Source organism: Chroicocephalus ridibundus, chromosome 29 (genome assembly GCF_963924245.1).
Source record: "Chroicocephalus ridibundus chromosome 29, bChrRid1.1, whole genome shotgun sequence".
Taxonomy (NCBI): domain Eukaryota; kingdom Metazoa; phylum Chordata; class Aves; order Charadriiformes; family Laridae; genus Chroicocephalus; species Chroicocephalus ridibundus.
The window spans coordinates 754,786-772,428 of record NC_086312.1 but is presented as its reverse complement, the minus strand read 5'-3'; the positions used below and the strand labels follow the sequence as shown (position 1 = coordinate 772,428).

The 17,643-nt window shown below is 66.9% G+C and overlaps 3 protein-coding genes across 4 annotated transcripts in view; all 3 read right to left on the bottom strand.

The window, feature by feature from the left end:
- Positions 1-81: 81 nt before the first annotated feature.
- Positions 82-6,154, bottom strand: LOC134507994 (intercellular adhesion molecule 5-like). 2 transcript variants are annotated; one of them, XM_063319002.1, is made up of 7 exons: positions 5,511-6,154; positions 3,412-3,687; positions 3,002-3,319; positions 2,648-2,914; positions 2,240-2,515; positions 1,885-2,127; positions 82-796 (listed from the first exon to the last, which is right to left on the bottom strand). In XM_063319002.1, exons 1-7 carry the CDS (start codon positions 5,560-5,562, stop codon positions 573-575), a joined length of 1,656 nt encoding a protein of 551 aa, XP_063175072.1. In that variant the 5' UTR covers positions 5,563-6,154; the 3' UTR covers positions 82-572. The 2 variants fall into 2 exon arrangements, with proteins under 2 accessions (XP_063175072.1, XP_063175073.1); XM_063319003.1 differs by having other exon boundaries at positions 3,412-3,684.
- Positions 6,155-11,610: 5,456 nt separating this feature from the next.
- LOC134507960 (intercellular adhesion molecule 3-like) lies at positions 11,611-14,657 on the bottom strand. Its single transcript, XM_063318952.1, has 7 exons — positions 14,163-14,657; positions 13,460-13,723; positions 13,087-13,371; positions 12,592-12,853; positions 12,112-12,416; positions 11,743-11,829; positions 11,611-11,678 (listed from the first exon to the last, which is right to left on the bottom strand). Exons 1-7 carry the CDS (start codon positions 14,218-14,220, stop codon positions 11,611-11,613), a joined length of 1,329 nt encoding a protein of 442 aa, XP_063175022.1. The 5' UTR covers positions 14,221-14,657.
- A 1,336-nt stretch (positions 14,658-15,993) lies between these two features.
- The window catches only part of MRPL4 (mitochondrial ribosomal protein L4), a 3,655-nt gene continuing 2,005 nt past the window's right edge, over positions 15,994-17,643 (bottom strand). The window contains exons 2-6 of the mRNA XM_063318949.1: positions 17,034-17,168; positions 16,823-16,929; positions 16,616-16,725; positions 16,438-16,508; positions 15,994-16,282 (exon numbers count right to left, since the gene is read on the bottom strand). Coding sequence (XP_063175019.1) covers positions 16,137-16,282; positions 16,438-16,508; positions 16,616-16,725; positions 16,823-16,929; positions 17,034-17,168 — 569 coding nt within the window. The 3' untranslated portion in view covers positions 15,994-16,136. The remainder of the gene's footprint in view (positions 16,283-16,437; positions 16,509-16,615; positions 16,726-16,822; positions 16,930-17,033; positions 17,169-17,643) is intronic.

The window sequence follows — 17,643 nt, the reverse complement described above, 5'->3', positions numbered from 1 at the left end:
GCGGGGTTCCGGAAACAACCCCCCCCAACCCAGATTTGGTTATCCCCATCCCCAACCAAAACGCCGGCGGTGCCAACGACAGCCTTTATTGGTGCAACATGTCGCGACAGCATCTTCCAGCCTCTCCGGTGGCTGCGTCTCTCTCCGCTCCGGCTCCTCGCCCTCCTGTCGGCATCGATGCCAATGCCACCCCGGCACCGAAATCTCGGGATTCAGCCCCTCCGGGCCACCAAGACCCCCCCAGCCCCAGTGTCACCGGCTTCGGGTCTCCCAAAGGATGAAGTTCAGGGAGAAAAGGAGCATCTCCATGACGGGCGGGAAGGTCAGCACCTCGCCCCCTCCGGCATCCCAACCGCATGCCGGCCTGGCATGTCCCCATCTGGGAGCTGTCACCTTCCTGCGGCACCAGCGGTGGCTGGCGCCGTCTCACCGTAGCCTCCACCATCCCGCCGCGGTCGCCAATGGCACCATCACATCAGTAGGAGGGAGCCGGCGGCCGCGGCGCTCGGCCCTCACCGGGGCAACTTGCCCACGGGCAGGGGGTTGCCGGCCCCTCCACTGTCTCTGCCCGGTTACACTTGAGCCTCCGGCGCCGAACCGTTGAGAGCGGCCGTTTCCTCCGAGCACCTCGTTGGCCGCAACGGCTCCATCTGCAGCCGCCTCTGCTGTTCCTGCAGCCGGTATTCCCGGATTTTCTTCTTGCGGTAGTAGATGCCGTAGCCCACCCCACCGGCGACCAGGGCGGCCACCACCACCACGCCCACCAGCACCGGGAGCAGCAGATCGGGGTCGTGGTCTGCCGGAGAGCGGGGATGGGTGGTCAGCGATGCTGAGCCTGAACCATCCTCCTGGGACCCCCCAGGACCCTTGAGACACCCAAGACCCCCAGGAGCTCCAGGACCTCCAAGACCACCAGGAGCCCCAGGACACCCAAGGCCACCAGGAACACCAAGACCCTCAGGACCCCAAGACCACCAGGAGCCCCAGGACCACCAGGAATCCCAGGATGCCCAAGACCCTCAGGGCACCCAAGATCTCCAAGACCCTCAGGACTCTCAAGATTCCCAGGACTCCCAAGATCCCCAGGAACTCCAGGATCTCCAGGACCTCCAAGACCACCAGGACCCCCAAGACCACCAAGAACCCAGGACCCTCAGGATCTCCAAGAGCACCAGGAACTTGGGACCCTCAAGATCCCCAGGACCACCAGGACCCCCAAGACCCCTAGGACCTTGTGATCTCCAGGACCTCCAAGACCACCAGGACCCCCAGGATGCCCAGTACCCTCATACACCCAGGACCCCCAAGGCCCTCAGGACCCTCAGAACCACCATGAACTCTGGGAACTCCAGGACCACCAGGACACCCAAGACCCTCAGGGCCCTCAAGATCCCCAGGACCACCAAGGCTACCAGGACCTTCAGGACCCCCAGGAACTCAGGACCTCCAGGACCTCCAAGACCACCAGGAGATCCAGGACACCCAAGACCACCAGGAACTCAGGACCCTCAAGACACCCAGGACCACCAGGACTCCCGAGATGCCCAGGAACTCTGGGACCTCCAAGACCACCAGGATGCCCAAGACCCTCAGGACACTTAGGACCTCCAAGACCCTTAGGACCCCCTGGACCCCCAGGATCCTTCAAGACCCACAGCAAACCCAAAACCATCAGGACTCCCAGGATCCCCAGGACCCTGAGACCACCAGGACAGCTGGGACCTTCAAGACCCTCAGGACCCCCAGGATGCCCAGGACCCCCAAGACCACCAGAAACCCCCAGGACCCCCAAGATGCCCAGGATCCCTGGGACCACTAGGATCCCCTGGGACCCTTGAGACCCCCAAGACCCCAGAACTCCTCAGGACCCCCGTCCCCACTCACATTGCACCCAGACGGTGACACTCCGGACGGTTGTCCCCAGCCGGTTGGTGGCCTGGCAGAGGTAGGTGCCGGCGTGGGCGCGGGTGACGGGGCGCGGGACCCCGGCGGGGAAGGGCTCCCTGTCCTTGGCACACTCCAGGTGGGGCCGGGGGTTGCCCCATGCCCAGCAGCGCAGGGTCTCATCCTGCCCCTCTGTCCAGTTCTGGCTGGGGGGGCAGCTCCTGTCGTCCATCCGGGGTCCGCCTGTCGGGGGGAAAAAAACCACAGGGAGAGGGACAAGAAATAATTAATTCCCATCTGGAAATTTCCTTTTTGGCATCTCCGGGATGGAGCCCGGCTGCCGCGACGCTCTCACCGATGACGCTGAGCCGGATGGTCTCGCTCTTCTTCGGGGTTTTGCCGTGGACGGGTAGCTCGGCATCACAGCTCAGCTCCATCCCATCATCTTCCTCGCGCGCCGTCAGGTTGAAGTGCAGCGGGGACGGTCCCCAATCCCCCAGGACGCGGTGGCCGGCGCGGATCTGCAGCCGGAGCCCGGGGGAGTGACCGGGTGGCAAAACGCAGTCGCCCAGCACCACCGTGCCGGCTGTGGGGCTGGCCGTGCTGACGTTCAACAACGGCAAGGGGAAACCTACGGGTGATGGGGACAAAGCCGGGATGGTTCGGTGACACCGCCGCACGAAACCGATCCCCTCTTCCCGGTGCGCGCACCCAGGCCGTGCCACAGCGGGTCTTTGCCGGTGTCACCGCCGCTATTACTCACTGTAGACGTGGACGGTCGCCTCCTTCCGCCGTTCCACTGGTCCCACCTTCACAGTGCAAACCAGCTTGAAGTCCCCTGGCTGGCTGTGGGCCACCTCGGCGGTGGCCTGGTGGCCATCTTGCCCGACAGAGAGCGGCAGGGACTGGTCAGCGAGCGCCAGCTTGAACTGCGGCGCCGGAAAGACGCGGCCGACGGCGCAGCTGGCGTTCACCGTCTCGCCGACCTCCAGGTAGATGTCAGGCTCCAGCTCGGGATCCTCTGGGAATTCTGTCACCGGAGAGAAACACCCCGGGATGAGCCAGTTGCCGCAACCACGGCGGAGCAAACGCCGGTGAGGTGCCGGTGCCGGCTTACCGTAGACGGTCAACATCTCGGGGCTGGAGGTGGCGTTGATGTGCGGGACGTAGGGTGCCAGGTTGAGTAGCACCTGGCAAGTGACATTCTGCCCATCGTCCTGGCGCTGTGCCGTCAACCAGTGGGTCACCCGCACCTCCTCCGGCTTGTCCTGCCTGTGCTGCGGGAAGGTTTTGGTGCTCAACACCTCGTTGCCCCGAAACAGGGTCACCCGCAGGTTCCTCACCGGCGCCGCGCCGGCCACGCGACACATCAACTTGTGGCTCTGCCCCACCGCCAGCGCCGGCACCTGCTCCAGCTCCACCAGCTCCGGCGCACCTGGGGGGAGAGACGCGGCGTGATGGGGACGGTGTCAGCGTGCCGGGACTGGAGGTGACCCCCGCCCCCCCCATCTCCCCACGGTGCCTTACGGTAGACGGTGAGTTTGGTGGTCACCACCTTCCTCTCGGAGAAGCACGTGTAGTAGCAGAGGACGCTGGAGTCCCACTCGGTGACGTTGAGCAGCTCCACCACCGTCTCCGCCGGCTGCGCCGACACCATCCGCTTCCGAAGCGACGTCTCCACGTTGCCGGATGCTTTGGGATCTTGGCACGTCGTCTTCAACTTCAAGAGCAACGATCCCCCGTGTTGTACCACCGGCACCGCCGGCTCCACCGACAGCTCGAAGGAGGTTCCCGAATGCTCTGCTGGGAGAAACTGGGGGGTTTGGGGGGGTTCGGCAGTGGAGGGGACCCCCAGGCTCCTCCCTGTTGCCGGCATGGGGTGGGGAAGGTTGAGAGAAGCCCCATGGTCATCCCCATCCTCAACACGGTGGGGAGAAGGTCAATGGGACCCCATGGTTGACCCAATCCCCAGCATGGTGGGGGCAAAGGTTGAGGGGACCCCCCCAGGCTTGTCCCCCTACACAGAGTGGGGAACAGAAGGTCGAGGGGACCCCCATGGTTGTCCCCATCCCCAGTATGGTGAGGGGAGAAGGTTGAGGGGACCCCCCCCAGGCTTGTCCCCCTACACAGCGTGGGGAACAGAAGGTCAAGGGGACCCCCGGGCTTGTCCTCATCCCCAGTATGGTGGGGGGAGAAGATTGAGGGGACCCCCGTGGTTGTCCCCATCCCCAGCATGGTGGGGGGAGAAGGTCGAGGGGACCCCCATGGTTGTCCCCAACCCCAGTATGGTGGGGGAGAAGATCAAGGGGACCCCCGTGGTTGACCCAATCCCCAGCATGGTGGGGGCAAAGGTTGAGGGGACCCCCCCAGGCTTGTCCCCCTACACAGCGTGGGGAACAGAAGGTCAAGGGGACCCCCGGACTTGTCCCCATCCCCGGTACGGTGGGGGGAGAAGATTGAGGGGACCCCCGTGGTTGTCCCCATCCCCAGCATGGTGGGGGGAGAAGGTCTAGGGGACCCCCATGGTTGTCCCCAACCCCAGTATGGTGGGGGAGAAGATCAAGGGGACCCCTGTGATTGTCCCCATCCCCAGTATGGTGGGGGGACGAGGTCGAGGGGACCCCCCAGGCTGGCCCCCGTCCCCCGCACGGCAGGGGAGGAAGTTGGCCAGGGAGAAGCCGCCGAACTTCTCCTTTGGCTGTGGGAAGTGGGCGGCTTCGCCGGTGTGCAGGATCCGTCCCCCGCTTCCAGCTGGAAGCCTTCAGCCAGAAACCCCGTGACAGCGTGGGGGGAGCGTGGGGGGGGCGGGGTGGGGGGGATGGCGACACTCAAATCCGACCCTGGGGGACGGTGACAGCTGTCCCCAGCCGGTGGCCGGTGCATTCCCACAGTCCCGTCCCACATGCCGGTGTTTTCCCAGCAAAGCATCTGCCACCGAGCCCCCCCTGGGATGGGGAGGGAGCCCCCCCCGGGGTGAGTCAGCACCAGCACCCTTGGGTGGGGGATTCCCCGGGAGCGGCTGCGAGGTTTCCCTCCCTCCGGCAGGAAGGCGAAAAGACCTGCCTTTTCCCGGAATAATCCCTGGCACGAAGAGAACAAACAAGAGTTCCTGCTGCGACCCAGGAATTTCGCAAGGATAAAAAAAACCCCCGCTCCCAGCTCGCTCCCAGCTCGCTTCCCAGTCTCTCCCACGGGATGCAGCGCGCAGGCGACGGTTTAGGGCAGAGGGGACTGGGATGGATCCGGGAACCCCATCCCGGTTGCCCCACGGTGCCAGGCAGGGCCCGACGCCGCGACGGCACGCTCGCGCTCACGCGGCGCCTCGATGGCGGGGGGACACGACCCACGGGGGGACCCACGGGGGGACCCACGGGGGGGACCCACCCGTCCCTCCCGCCGGGACACGCTCGTGTGACACGCTCCCAGTGACGAGGTCACGTCGAGGCGCTCGTGCTGGCGGCGACACGTGCGCCGCCGCGCTCGCGGTGACACGCTCGCACCCGCGCGCTTGTGCCAACACGCTCGCGCCGGCCTCGCCCTTCTGTGCCGGGGACAGAGTCCCCGTGTCCCCACCGCCCTCTCCCGGTACCACCCCCCCAGCCCGGTGTCCCCCCGTGTCCCCTCACCTGCGATGACACCCAAGGCGCACAGGGCCAGCGACAGCACCGTGGGGTGCATGGTGCGGCGGGGGGTGCTGGGGTGGGCACCGGTACCGGCACCGGGCACGGAGGGGTTCAGTCCACCGGGAACACCGGGATGGGGCCGGTCGGACTCCCCGGGATCGGTCAGTTGGGGTTTGCTGGGATGGAGCCGGTCGGGATCTCGGTGCGCACCGGGAAGGGTCGGTTCAAGCTCCCCGGGAGCACCGGGAAGGGTCCGGTTGGGGTCTCCGGGATGGATCAGTTCAGGCTCTCCGGGAGCACCGGGAAAAGTCTAAGTTCCCTGGAGTGTGTCCGGTTGGGCTTTCCGGGAGCACTGGCGTGGAGCCGATCAGGATCTCCGGGAGCACCGGGAAGGGTCCGGTCGGGCTCTCTGGGAGCACCGGGAAGAGTCGGTTCAGGCTCCCTGGGATGGGTCCGGTCGGGGTCTCGGTGCGCACCGGGAAGGGTCCGGTCGGGCTCCCCGGGAAAGGTCGATTCAGGCTCCCCGGGAGCACCAGGAAGGGGCTGGTCGCGGTCTCCGGGAGCACCGGGAAGGGTCCGGTCGCGATCTCCGGGAGCACCGGGAAGGGTCCGGTCGCGATCTCCGGGAGCACCGGGAAGAGTCAGTTCAGGGTCTCCGGGATCGGTCGGTTCAGGCTCCTCGGGAAGGGTCCGGTCGGGTCTCGGTGCACACCGGGAAGGGTCCGGTGTCGCGGTCTCCGGGAGCACCGGGAAGGGTCCGCTCGGGATCTCCGCGGTCGGTGGGTTCAGGCTCTCCGGTAGCGGCGGGGCGGGGCGGGGGCTCGGTGGGCGCCGCACCTTCCGTGGGTCCCTCGCTCGGTCCGTCGGTCTCTCGGTCCGTCGGTCGGTCGCGCCCGGGGCGGTGCTTTATCATCTCGGCGCCTGCCCGGCCCCTCCCGGTTCCCGGGGAATTCCGGGGCGGCGGGGACTTCGCTGCCGGGTTTCCCCCGGGCCAGTGGCGACCCCGGGGGCTAGTGGCGGGGTCTCCCGGGGCGGGGGTCCTGCCCCACTGCCCTCCTGCCCCACCGCAGAGCAGTTCTCCTGCCCCACTGCTCCGGAATGGGGCAATATTCCTGCCCCACTGCCCCAGGATGGGGCAATTTTCCTGCCCCACTGCCCCGGGATGGGGCGATTCTCCTGCCCCACTGCCCCAGGATGGGGCAATTTTCCTGCCCCACTGCCCCGGGATGGGGTGATTCTCCTGCCCCGCTGCCCCGGAATGCATGGGGCAATTTTTCCTGCCCCATTTTCCTTCCCGCTCTCCTGCCCCACTGCCCTGGTATGGGGCAATTCTGCCCCACAGCCCTCCTGCCTTCTTGCCCTCAGGATGGGGCAGTTGTCCTGCCCTATTTGCCCTCCTGCCCCATTCCTCTCTTGCCCCTAATGGGGCAGTTCTCCTTGCCCTCCCTGCTCTGGGATGGGGCAATTCTTTTGCCCCACTGTCCTCCTGCCCTGGGACGGGGCAATTCTTCTGCCCCATTGCCCTCTTGCCCCACTGCTCTCCTGCCCTCTTCCCCCGGGATGGGGCATTTGTCCTGCCCCCCCCCGCCCTCTTGCCCCATGCCAGGGCAACTCTCCTGCCCTCTTCCCTAGGATGGGGCAGATCCTCTGCCCCCCTTGCCCCACATTGTCGCAAAACCCCCCACGGCCGAGCCCCGGTGCCCCACGGCCGAGCCCTGGTGCCACACCGGCTGCCACTGTCTCAGAGAGGAGGTGACGGAGGGGTGCACCCCCTGCCCCGCCATGGGCACCGGGGTCCCCAGCCCATCCCGTGCCCCCCAAACTGGGAGGGAAATCAGCCCGTGCCCCCCAAAACGGGGGGGAAATCAGCTTTATGCACCAAACCTGTGATTTCCCACCGCCCCGGCACACGGTGCGGCTCTCACTTGGCCCGGGGGGGGTGGCTTAAGCCGCCCCCCCCCCGGGTGCCGCGGTGTCAGCTCAGTGACCTCATCCCCAAGGCGCGGAAAGGGCGAGTGGCGGGCGCCAAACATCCGCCGTCCTCTTTTCCAGCATTTTTTTTAGCGACACGAGGGAATTGTTGTCACCGCTGGGAACGGCGGGAACGGGCAGCGGACGGAGCCCGGGCATGCCAGGGCGGGCGGCCCTTCGGTCGCTGCCAACCGGGTGGCAGTGCCGGGATGCCGGCGGTTTGGCTTGGCCACTTTCCACCCCAACCAGTTGGCACCACACAAGCCACTGGTTTCCCAGTTTTTCTTTTCCCAGCACGGCCGGACAAAGGGTCCGGAGGGTGGCACCGGCACCTTCCCTCTCGCCGCCGACATGTCGCCGCCACCCTGGCTCCGGCGTTGCCGAAGGGGAGGAAAGGCCAGCGCAGATTCTCATGCCCGTGGGGTTTCACTTCTGCCGCCGTGATGGGAACTGCGCCGGGGCGGCCGTGGTTTCTCCCCGACAACCGCCGCCGAAATGCCACGACCCGGCGTCTGCAGGCGGTGACGGCACCCGTGGCCTCCCCCAGCTTTGCCCCCATGGCTCTGCCACCACCAGCCCCATGGCTCTGCCGCCACCGGCGTCGCTCGGCTTGTCCCCATGCCCTTGGCTGGTTTAGGGAATGCCGGGAACGCCGGGCAGCCCTCGCCGCCCTTCGGCCTTGACGCGGCTCCCGGCAGGAATCCCTTATCTCACCGGCAACCTTCCCCGGCCCCGGCACATGCCGGCGTTTGGAGGCCACGGCGCTCACCAGGGTGGGCAAAGGGCCTTTCCTGCCCCCGCGCTGGCTCAGCAGCCGGGGGGGACGGATGGGGGATGAGGGGACAGGGGTGACGGGGACAGGGGTGACGGAGACACGGGGGACGGGCATGGATTGAGAGAGACAGGGACACGGGGGCCAGGGACATGGGGACGGATTGGTGGGGACAGGGACACAGGGATGGATTGGCAGGGACATGGGGGACATGGGGTCATGGGGACAGACAGGGGGCTGGGGGACAGGGGAGGATGGACAGGGACGGGGGGACAGGGACACAGGGATGGACTGGCAGGGACATGGGGGACAGGGACATGGAGGACAGGGACATGGGGTTGTGGGGACAGATGGGGGGCTAGGGGACAGCGGGGGACTAGGACAGAGGGGATGGGGACACAGACACAGGGATGGATTGGCAGGGACAGGGGGGACATGGACACGGATTGACAGGGACAGAGGGGACAGGGACATGGGGTCATGGGGACAGACAGGGGGCTGGGGGACAGGGGAGGATGGACAGGGATGGGGGGACAGGGACATGGGGATGGACTGGCAGGGACATGGGGGACAGGGACACGGGGAGGGACTGGCAGGGACACGGGGGACAGGGACATGGGGTTGTGGGGACAGATGGGGGGCTGGGGGACAGCGGGGGGACCAGGACACAGGGGACGGGGACACGGACACAGGGATAGATTGGCAGGGACATGGGGGACAGGGACAGGGGGGACAGGGACATGGGGGACAGGGACATGGGGTTGTGGGGACAGATGGGGGGCTGGGGGACAGCAAGGGACTAGGACATGGGACGGGGACACGGACACAGGGATGGATTGGCAGGGACAGGGGGGACATGGACACGGATTGACAGGGACAGAGGGGACAGGGACATGGGGTCATGGGGACAGACAGGGGGCTGGGGGACAGGGGAGGATGGACAGGGATGGGGGGACAGGGACATGGGGATGGACTGGCAGGGACATGGGGGACAGGGACACGGGGAGGGACTGGCAGGGACACGGGAGACAGGGACATGGGGTTGTGGGGACAGATGGGGGGCTGGGGGACAGCGGGGGGACCAGGACACAGGGGACGGGGACACGGACACAGGGATAGATTGGCAGGGACATGGGGGACAGGGACAGGGGGGACAGGGACATGGGGGACAGGGACATGGGGTTGTGGGGACAGATGGGGGGCTGGGGGACAGCAAGGGACTAGGACATGGGACGGGGACACGGACACAGGGATGGATTGGCAGGGACAGGGGGGACATGGACACAGATTGACAGGGACAGAGGGGACAGGGACATGGGGTCATGGGGACAGACAGGGGGCTGGGGGACAGGGGAGGATGGACAGGGACGGGGGGACAGGGACACGGGGATGGACTGGCAGGGACATGGGGGACAGGGACACGGGGAGGGACTGGCAGGGACACGGGGGACAGGGACATGGGGTTGTAGGGACAGATGGGGGGCTGGGGGACAGCGGGAACACAGACACAGGGATGGATTGGCAGGGACATGGGGGACATGGACACAGATTGGCAGGGACAGAGGGGACAGGGACATGGGGTCATGGGGATGGATGGGGGACTGGGGGACAGGGGGGACAGGGAAGGGATGACGGGGAGCTGGGGGACAGGGACACGGGGATGGTTTGGCCGGGATCCGGGGGACACAGAGGACAGGGGAGGGATGGGGACAGGGACGCGGGGGACAGATTGGCAGGGAACTGGGGGGTGGCGGTGCTGATGCCACCGGCGGTGGGAAGAGGCGGGGACGGTTCTGGCCGTGCCACCAGCGCCGAGCTGGCGGGACACGGTCACCGGGCGGGACACGGTCCCCGTGCACAGGATAAGGTCCCTGTACGGGATGTGACCCCCTGCACCCGCGATGTCGGACATGGCCCGGGGCAGGATACGGCCCCCCCCGGCACGGGACAGGGCCACGTGCCAGCGTCCCCCTCTTGTCACCTCCGGCCGGGAGCGGGCGCGGAAGCCTGCCAGGGACTGCCCCGGTGGCCCCCCACCCTGCCAGGGACCGTCCCAGTGTGTCCCCCCCACTGCTGGCACCCATCCCAGTGTCCCCCCACCCTGCCGGTGACCGTCCCAGTGTCCTCCCCCCCCCTGCCAGGGACCGTCCCGGTGTCCCCCCACCCTGCTGGCACCCGCTGAGGCCACGCGTGCCGAGCACCGGCATTTCCTCCCCGCCGTGCCGCGGCCGGCCCTGACCGTCCCCGCGTCCCCCCCTCAGGGGACAAATCCTGCCCCGTCCCTGCGCCGCTGCCCAACAGCCCGGCCCCGGAGCGGCAGCAGGGACAGGCAGCCCCCGGCACGCTCGTCGGGAGCTCCAGGCTCCGTTGCACGCTCGTTGGGAGCTCCAGGACCTGTCGCACGCTCATCATGAGCTCCAGGCCCTGTTGCATGCTCGTCAGGAGCTCCAGGCCCCGTTGCACACTCATCATGAGCTCCAGGCCCCGTTGCACGCTCGTCGTGAGCTCCAGGCCCCGTTGCACACTCATCATGAGCTCCAGGCCCCGTTGCACGCTCATCATGAGCTCCAGGCTCCGTTGCACGCTCGTCGTGAGCTCCAGGCCCCGTTGCACGCTCGTCAGGAGCTCCAGGCTCCGTTGCACGCTCGTTGGGAGCTCCAGGACCCGTTGCACGCTCGTCAGGAGCTCCAGGCTCTGTTGCACGCTCGTCAGGAGCTCCAGGACCTGTTGCATGCTCGTTGGGAGCTCCAGGCTCTGTTGCACGCTCATCATGAGCTCCAGGCTCTGTTGCACGCTCATCATGAGCTCCAGGCCCCGTTGCACGCTCGTCGGGAGCTCCAGGCCCCGTTGCACGCTCGTCATGAGCTCCAGGCCCCGTTGCACGCTCATCGGGAGCTCCAGGCCCCGTTGCACGCTCGTCATGAGCTCCAGGCCCCGTTGCACGCTTGTCGGGAGCTCCAGGCCCCGTTGTACGCTCACCGTGAGCTCCAGGCTCTGTTGCATGCTCGTCGTGAGCTCCAGGACCCATCGCACACTCACCATGAGCTCCAGTGCCCTGTTGCTCACTGCTTGTGAGCTCCAAGACCCGTTGCACACTTGCAGTGAGCACCAAGCCCTGTTGCACGCTCGCCGTGAGCTCCAGTGTCCCATTGCTCGCTACTTGTGAGCTCCAAGCCCCTTTCCACGCTCACTGTGAGCCCCAAGCTCCGTTGCACGCTCACCGCGAGCTCCAGTGCCCCGTTGCAGGCTCAGTGATGCACCAAGCCCCTTTGCACGCTCACAGTGAGCTCCAACCCCCATTGCACGCTCACGGCAAGCACCAAGAGCCATTGCACGCTCACCCCGAGCTCCAGGGCCCCGTCACACGCTCACGGCGAGCACCAAGCCCTGTTGCACGCTCACGGCGAGCTCCAGGGCCCCGTTGCACGCTCAGCGAGCACCAAGCCCTGTTGCACGCTCACGGCGAGCTCCAGGGCCCTGTTGCATGCTCACCGCGAGCTCCAGGGCCCCGTTGCACGCTCACGGCGAGCACCAAGCCCCGTTGCACGCTCACGGCGAGCTCCAGGGCCCCGTTGCACGCTCACCGCGAGCACCAAGCCCCGTTGCACGCTCACGGCGAGCTCCAGGGCCCCGTTGCACGCTCACGGCGAGCTCCAGGGCCCCAGCACAGCCAGCCCCCAGCGACCCGACGCCGCAGCCAAGGCCGGAGCTGGCAGGATCTCACACCGCGCCCCCCCCCCCCCCACTTCCCACATGTCCCTTTCCCCTCCCGCTAACGAAGGCGGCTCGTTACCGCTCAGCCACGTGAATGCCAGGAAACCGCCATGCCCAGACCTGCCCCCCCCCCCCCGCCCCCGCAACCCTGCCTAAGGATTTTCCCCTCTGGAGCCAACGCGGTGCCAAGAGCCGGGGCTCCATACCCGGATCCAATCCCTCGCCACGCGCCGGAGCCGGCAAACTGGGAAAAACTAGGAAAAACATAAGGAAAGGCAGAGGAAAACGGCTCTTTACTCCCGGGTACAGGCAGGACTAGCTGGGCTGGGATCCATCCGGCATCAGCTTCCAGCCCCGGGCGCGGTAAAGCCACCAGGAGCCGGCGACAGCGGCCAGTACGGTGACAACGGCCAAGGTGACGGCCACCGGGATCAAGAGGCTGCGGGAGGATCCTGAGGGATCGAAGAGGGCACCGGGATGGGCACGGCCGGGAGATGCCACCTCCATCCCCCTTCTCCATCGCTTTACACCCCTCCCTGTGCCACCGCCCTGTTGTGGCACCCAGCCCCGGCGTGTGACCGGGTGTCACCAGGGTGCCACCGGGGTGCCACCACGGGCACATCTCACCTTGGAAGAGGATGTCGACGCTGGCAGCGCCGGTGCCGTAGCGGTTCTGGGCCAGGCAGCGGTAGGTGCCCCCGTGCACCCGTCGGGCAGCCGGGAGGGTGACGGTGGCACCGTCGTCCCGCAGCTCCCAGTCGGAGCGGGCGGGCAGCTCCCAGCGCAGGCGGGGCGGGGGGGTTGCCCTCCGCCTGGCACGTCACCGTCAGGTTGTCACCGGCGGCGAAGACGGTGCGTGACGCCTGCACTCGGACATGGTGGGGGGCAGCTAGAGGGGGGGGGGGGCAGGGAAGTGGCACCCAAAACCTGGTTGGGTGCCCCTTCTCCTCCCCACGGTGATGCCGGAGACCGCCGTCACCACGGGGCACCCAGAGGTGGCACCGGCGGCACCGGCATTCCCAGCTGCTGGGGGGGTAATTCCAGCCGAGGGGGTGGGGGGGGGAGGGAATTTTCCACCCAGGTCTGCCCCGTGCCCCCCCCCCCGGTGTCCCCCAAACTCACCCCACACCCAGAGGGTGGCGGCGGTGCTGGCGTTGAGCGTGCGGCCCCCGAGGCGTAAGGTGGCTTCGCACGTCACCTCCCGGCCGTGCTGCTCCGGCCGCGCCGTGAAAACCAACCCCAGCCGGGACCCCCGCTGGGTGCTGGGGGGCAGCCCCCCCCCAGTCAGCGTCAGGCGGAGATCGGGGGGGTCGGGGGGGGCCACCCGGGCGGACACGTCGCAGGTGACGCGCGTCTCTTTGCCTGCCACCGTGTCACCCTCCAGGTAAATTTGGGGGGGTGAAAACCCTGCGGGGAAGGACAAAGGTGAGCGGGAGGGTGCTGGGACCCCCCCCCCCACCCACAGCCCCCCCCCCCGCCCCACCACGGGCCTTACGGTAAGCGTAGATGGTGGTGGCGGCGATAGGCCGGTGGTCCCCGAAAATGCCGTAGCAGTAGAGCTTCAAGCGCCAGTCGGTGACGTTGGGGATGCTGAGGGACACCCAGCCGGGTCCCCGCGTCCCCACCTTGGTGACGGGCACCTCCCAGTCCAACCGGCTGGAATTCCGGCAGGAACTGGTGCAGTTGAGGAGGAGGGAAGCGCCGAATTCCACCACCGGATCCCGGGGGGCGATGGACACCTGGCAGGGATCGAGGTGCCCTGGGAGGGGGCGGGGAGGGGGGGGGGCACCCAGTTATGGCAGGACCCAGCGCTGGGTGTGACCCCCCCCCCACACACACACACACACCCCCCCCCGACAAAAGAGGCGCAAGAGGGGATTCGGCACCCGTTAGCCAAAAAAACAGCCGCCCCCCCATCCCCAAACACCGCCGGTGGCTGTGGTGCTGCGGCCAGCCCCAAAGTGGCACCGTTGGGGGCAGGGGGGGGCCAGCACCGGCACACCCCCCCCCCCTTCCTTGGGATCCCCAAAAAACCACCCTCAGCTTCTTCCACCGCCACGCCGGCAGGGACACCCCCCCCCGCCCAAGGCACCGGGAGGAACCGCAACGCCAGCGGGATGCCAGCACCCCTTGGGCAATTTGAAATGGGGGGGGGAGGGACACACGGAGTCCATCCGTGTCCCCCCCCCTCAACTCACCCCCCGGCAGGAGGAGGCAGAGCAAGGCCAGGGCCCCCCAACTCCGGCAGGGATCCATGCTCCGGCGGCGAGCGCGGAGTCGCCGACCGGCAACGGGGGAAACGTTGGCTCTTACCACATTTCCTCCCTTTCCTCTATCAAACGGCCCCCGCCTTCCCGCGCCGGAGCCCTGGATGGGGGGGGGTGGGGTGGGGGGGCCCAATGTTGGGGCTGGGGGGGGGGTCCATCCTCCTCCTGCCTCCCCGGTGACACCCAAAAACCCCAACGGGCGTCAGCGGACAAAGCGCGGGGAGAAAAGCTCCCACCAAAACGCTTTGCTGCCTTCGGAGCCTGGAATGTTGGGGGGGGGCGAGGGGGGGGAACGACAGCGCTACCCCTTTTTGGGGGCGGGGGGCTGGATTTGCTGGTGGGGGGGGGCGGGAAATAGACCCCTCTGCCACGGTGGCCCTGAAAATTCCGGCCACCCGCAGATACCGAATCCACGCGGAACCCCACGATCCTGCAGGATCTGGGGGCGGGGGGGGGACGCAAAGGGACTGCGAATATGGGGGGGGGGGGCCACAAAGGGACTGAAAAAGGGGGGGGCGGCTGCAAATGGGGGGGGGCATAGAGGGACTGCGAATATGGGGGAGCACAAAGGGACTGAAAATAGGGGGGGCTGCAAAGGGGGGGAGCAGGCAAAGGGAGCGCAAATCTGGGGGGCACAAAGGGACTGAAAATAGGGGGGGGCACAAAGGGAAGTAAAAATAAGGGGGGGCACAAAGGGAAGTAAAAATAAGGGGGGGGGCCACAAAGGGAAGTAAAAATAAGGGGGGCTGCAAACGGGGGGGGGGGGGGGCGCAAAGGGACTGCAAATCTGGGGGGGGAGCACAATGGGACTGAAAATAGCTGGGGGGGGCATAAAGGGACTGCGAATATGGGGGCTGCAAAGGGACTAAAAATGGGGGGGGGGCTGCAAATGGGGGGGCAAAGGGACTGCAAATCTCATGGGGGGCACAAAGGGACTGGTGACATGGGGGAGCACAAAGGAACTCTAAATATGGGGGGGCACAAAGTGGCTAAAAACAGGGGGGGCTACAAATGGGGGGGGGGCCGCAAAGGGACTAAAAATGGGGGGGGCATAAAGAGACTGCGAATATGGGGGAGCACGAAGGGACTGAAAATGGGGGGGGCTGCAAAGGGACTGCAAATATGGGGGGGCTCAAAGGGACTAAAAATGGGGGGGGCTACAAATGGGGGGGGGCAAAGGGACTGCAAATCTGGGGGGGCCGCAAAGGGAGTAAAAATGGGGGGGGGGCATAAAGGGACTGGGAATATGGAGGGGGTTCAAAGGGACTGCGAATATGGGGGGGCTACAAATGGGGGGGGGCAAAGGCACTGCGAATATGGGGGGGCTACAAATGGGGGGGGCAAAGGGACTGCAAATCCGGGGGGCCGCAAAGGGACTAAAAAGGGGGGGGGGGGCATAAAGGGACTGTGAATACGGGGGAGCACGAAGGGACTGAAAATAGGGGGGGGCTGCAAATGGGGGGAGCAGGCAAAGGGAGCGCAAATCCGGGGGGGCACAAAGGGACTGAAAATAGTGGCGGGGGGGGGGCCACAAAGGGAAGTAAAAATAAAGGGGGGGGCCGCAAAGGGACTAAAAATGGGGGGGGGGCATAAAGGGACTGCGAATATGGGGGAGCACGAAGGGACTGAAAATGGGGGGGGGGGCGCTCAAAGGGGCTGCGAATGTGGCGGGGGGGGCACAAAGGGACTAAAAATAAGGGGGGGGCAGAAAGGGAGGTGGGAGTAAAACCCCCCCCGCCTGAAATACGAAGCAAAACAACAATGGGGAGAAACCAGTTTAATGGCCACGGCAGCCCCCCAAAAAGCCCTTCCAATGGGATGGGGGGGGCCGGATCCTGCCCGGTGGGGGGGGGGGGGTCTCACCCTGCTGGTGGGGGCTCGGGGGGGGGTTCGGGGGGGGGGAATCTAAGGGAAGTCGCTGTAGGGCATGGAGAAGGGGTAGAGCGGGGAGTAACGGGTGTCGTGCCACAGCAGCTTCTCCTCCAGGAAGGCGACGGCGGCCAAAGTCAGCACCAACGTCTCGTGCTTCAGCATGCTGTGCACGTTGAGAGCTGCCCGAGGAGGAAAAATAAATAAAAAAAAAAAAAACAAAACGGGGGGGTGGGATTTAGGGGGGGGGACGGGACACCACCCCCCCCATCATGTTTTTTTTTGGGGCCGGGGGGAGGCCCCGGAACAGCAGCGGCGATCACGGCGGAGCTCTCACCCAAAGCCGGGATGAGGTTGATGGTTTTCAAGCCGGTTACGGCCGTCGCGATGTTCTCCGGCATCTCGTCGCTGGAGGGAAAAAGGGGGGAAAATGAAGGGCGGAGAGAGATGGGGGGGGGACACACGACACACCCAGAGCCCCCCCCCCCCCCACACCTCGTGCGCCCCACACTCACACGTCGACGATGAGGACGGAGCGGCCCCAGCGCCGGTAGCGCGCCAAATCCAGTAGGTACTGGGGGTCGGCGGTGGGCGTTTCCAGGTTGTCGACGACGTGGAGGTCATCCTGCGAGGAAGAGGAGGAGGAGGAGGTGGCGGCGGAGGGGGGGGGGGGTCACCAGGTCCCCAACACACACACACACACCCCCCCCCAAAAGCCGTACCTGCATCAGCTTCACCGTCAGCGCCACCTTCAGCCCCAGCACCCGCACCTTCATGGGCAGCATGTAGTAGTAGCTGGTGGGACCCCGCGGCCCGTGGGCGATGCCCCCTGCGTGCGGGGAGGTGTGTGGGGGGGGGAAGGGGGGTCCCAGCTCAGTGATACCCCCCCCACACACCACCACCACCCCCCCACCCCGCCCCACAACCACTCACCCCCGCGCCACAGGGGCGAACGGATGCTGCCGTGGCGAGCCCGGCCGGATCCTTTCTGCCGCCATGGCTTTCTGCCGCCCCCCCGCACCTCCGCCCGCGTCTTCACCTTGGCGTAGCTCTGACGGGGTGCGGGGGGGGGACGGGACACACATGGGGGGGGGGGGGACGGGACACCCACACATGGTGAGGTGGGGGACGACAATCGGGGACAGACCCCTTGTGTCCCCCCCGCGTCCCCTCCCCACGCGGGGATCCTGGGCCCAGCTGCCTCTTCTGCCGCCAGGCGACAGGCTGCTGCCCTGTGGGCCCCCCCGCCCCCCCTCTCCCCCCCCCAGACCCTCTTCTGCCCCCTTGCCCTCCCCTGACACCCCCCTCGCCCCCCCAACCCCCCCCCTTCGCCTCCTCAGACTCCCCCTCTGCCCCCCCAACCCTCCTCAACCTCCTCTTTCCTCCTCACACCCCCCCCCCTCTGCCCCCCCCCAGACTTGCCCTTCCCCTCTCCAGACCCCCCCCCCGCCCCCCATTCCCAGACCTCCTTTCGTCCCCCCCAAAACCTCCCTCTCCATCCCCAAACCTCCCCTTCCCCTCCCTGAACTCCCCCTTTAACCCC

Bases quoted from the DNA above. Each gene is read 5' to 3' on its own strand.
- LOC134507960 (XM_063318952.1), bottom strand. From the start codon at position 14,220: ATGGATCCCTGCCGGAGTTGGGGGGCCCTGGCCTTGCTCTGCCTCCTC. The intron at 13,724-14,162 runs GTGAGTTGAGGG...GCCCCCTCCCAG, and splicing joins CTGCCTCCTCCTGCCGGGGG to GGCACCTCGATCCCTGCCAG. The intron at 13,372-13,459 runs GTAAGGCCCGTG...CCTTCCCCGCAG, and splicing joins CACCACCATCTACGCTTACC to GGTTTTCACCCCCCCAAATT.
- LOC134507994 (XM_063319002.1), bottom strand. From the start codon at position 5,562: ATGCACCCCACGGTGCTGTCGCTGGCCCTGTGCGCCTTGGGTGTCATC. The intron at 3,320-3,411 runs GTAAGGCACCGT...CTCTCCCCCCAG, and splicing joins CACCAAACTCACCGTCTACC to GTGCGCCGGAGCTGGTGGAG. The intron at 797-1,884 runs GTGAGTGGGGAC...GCTCTCCGGCAG, and splicing joins TGTCACCGTCTGGGTGCAAT to ACCACGACCCCGATCTGCTG.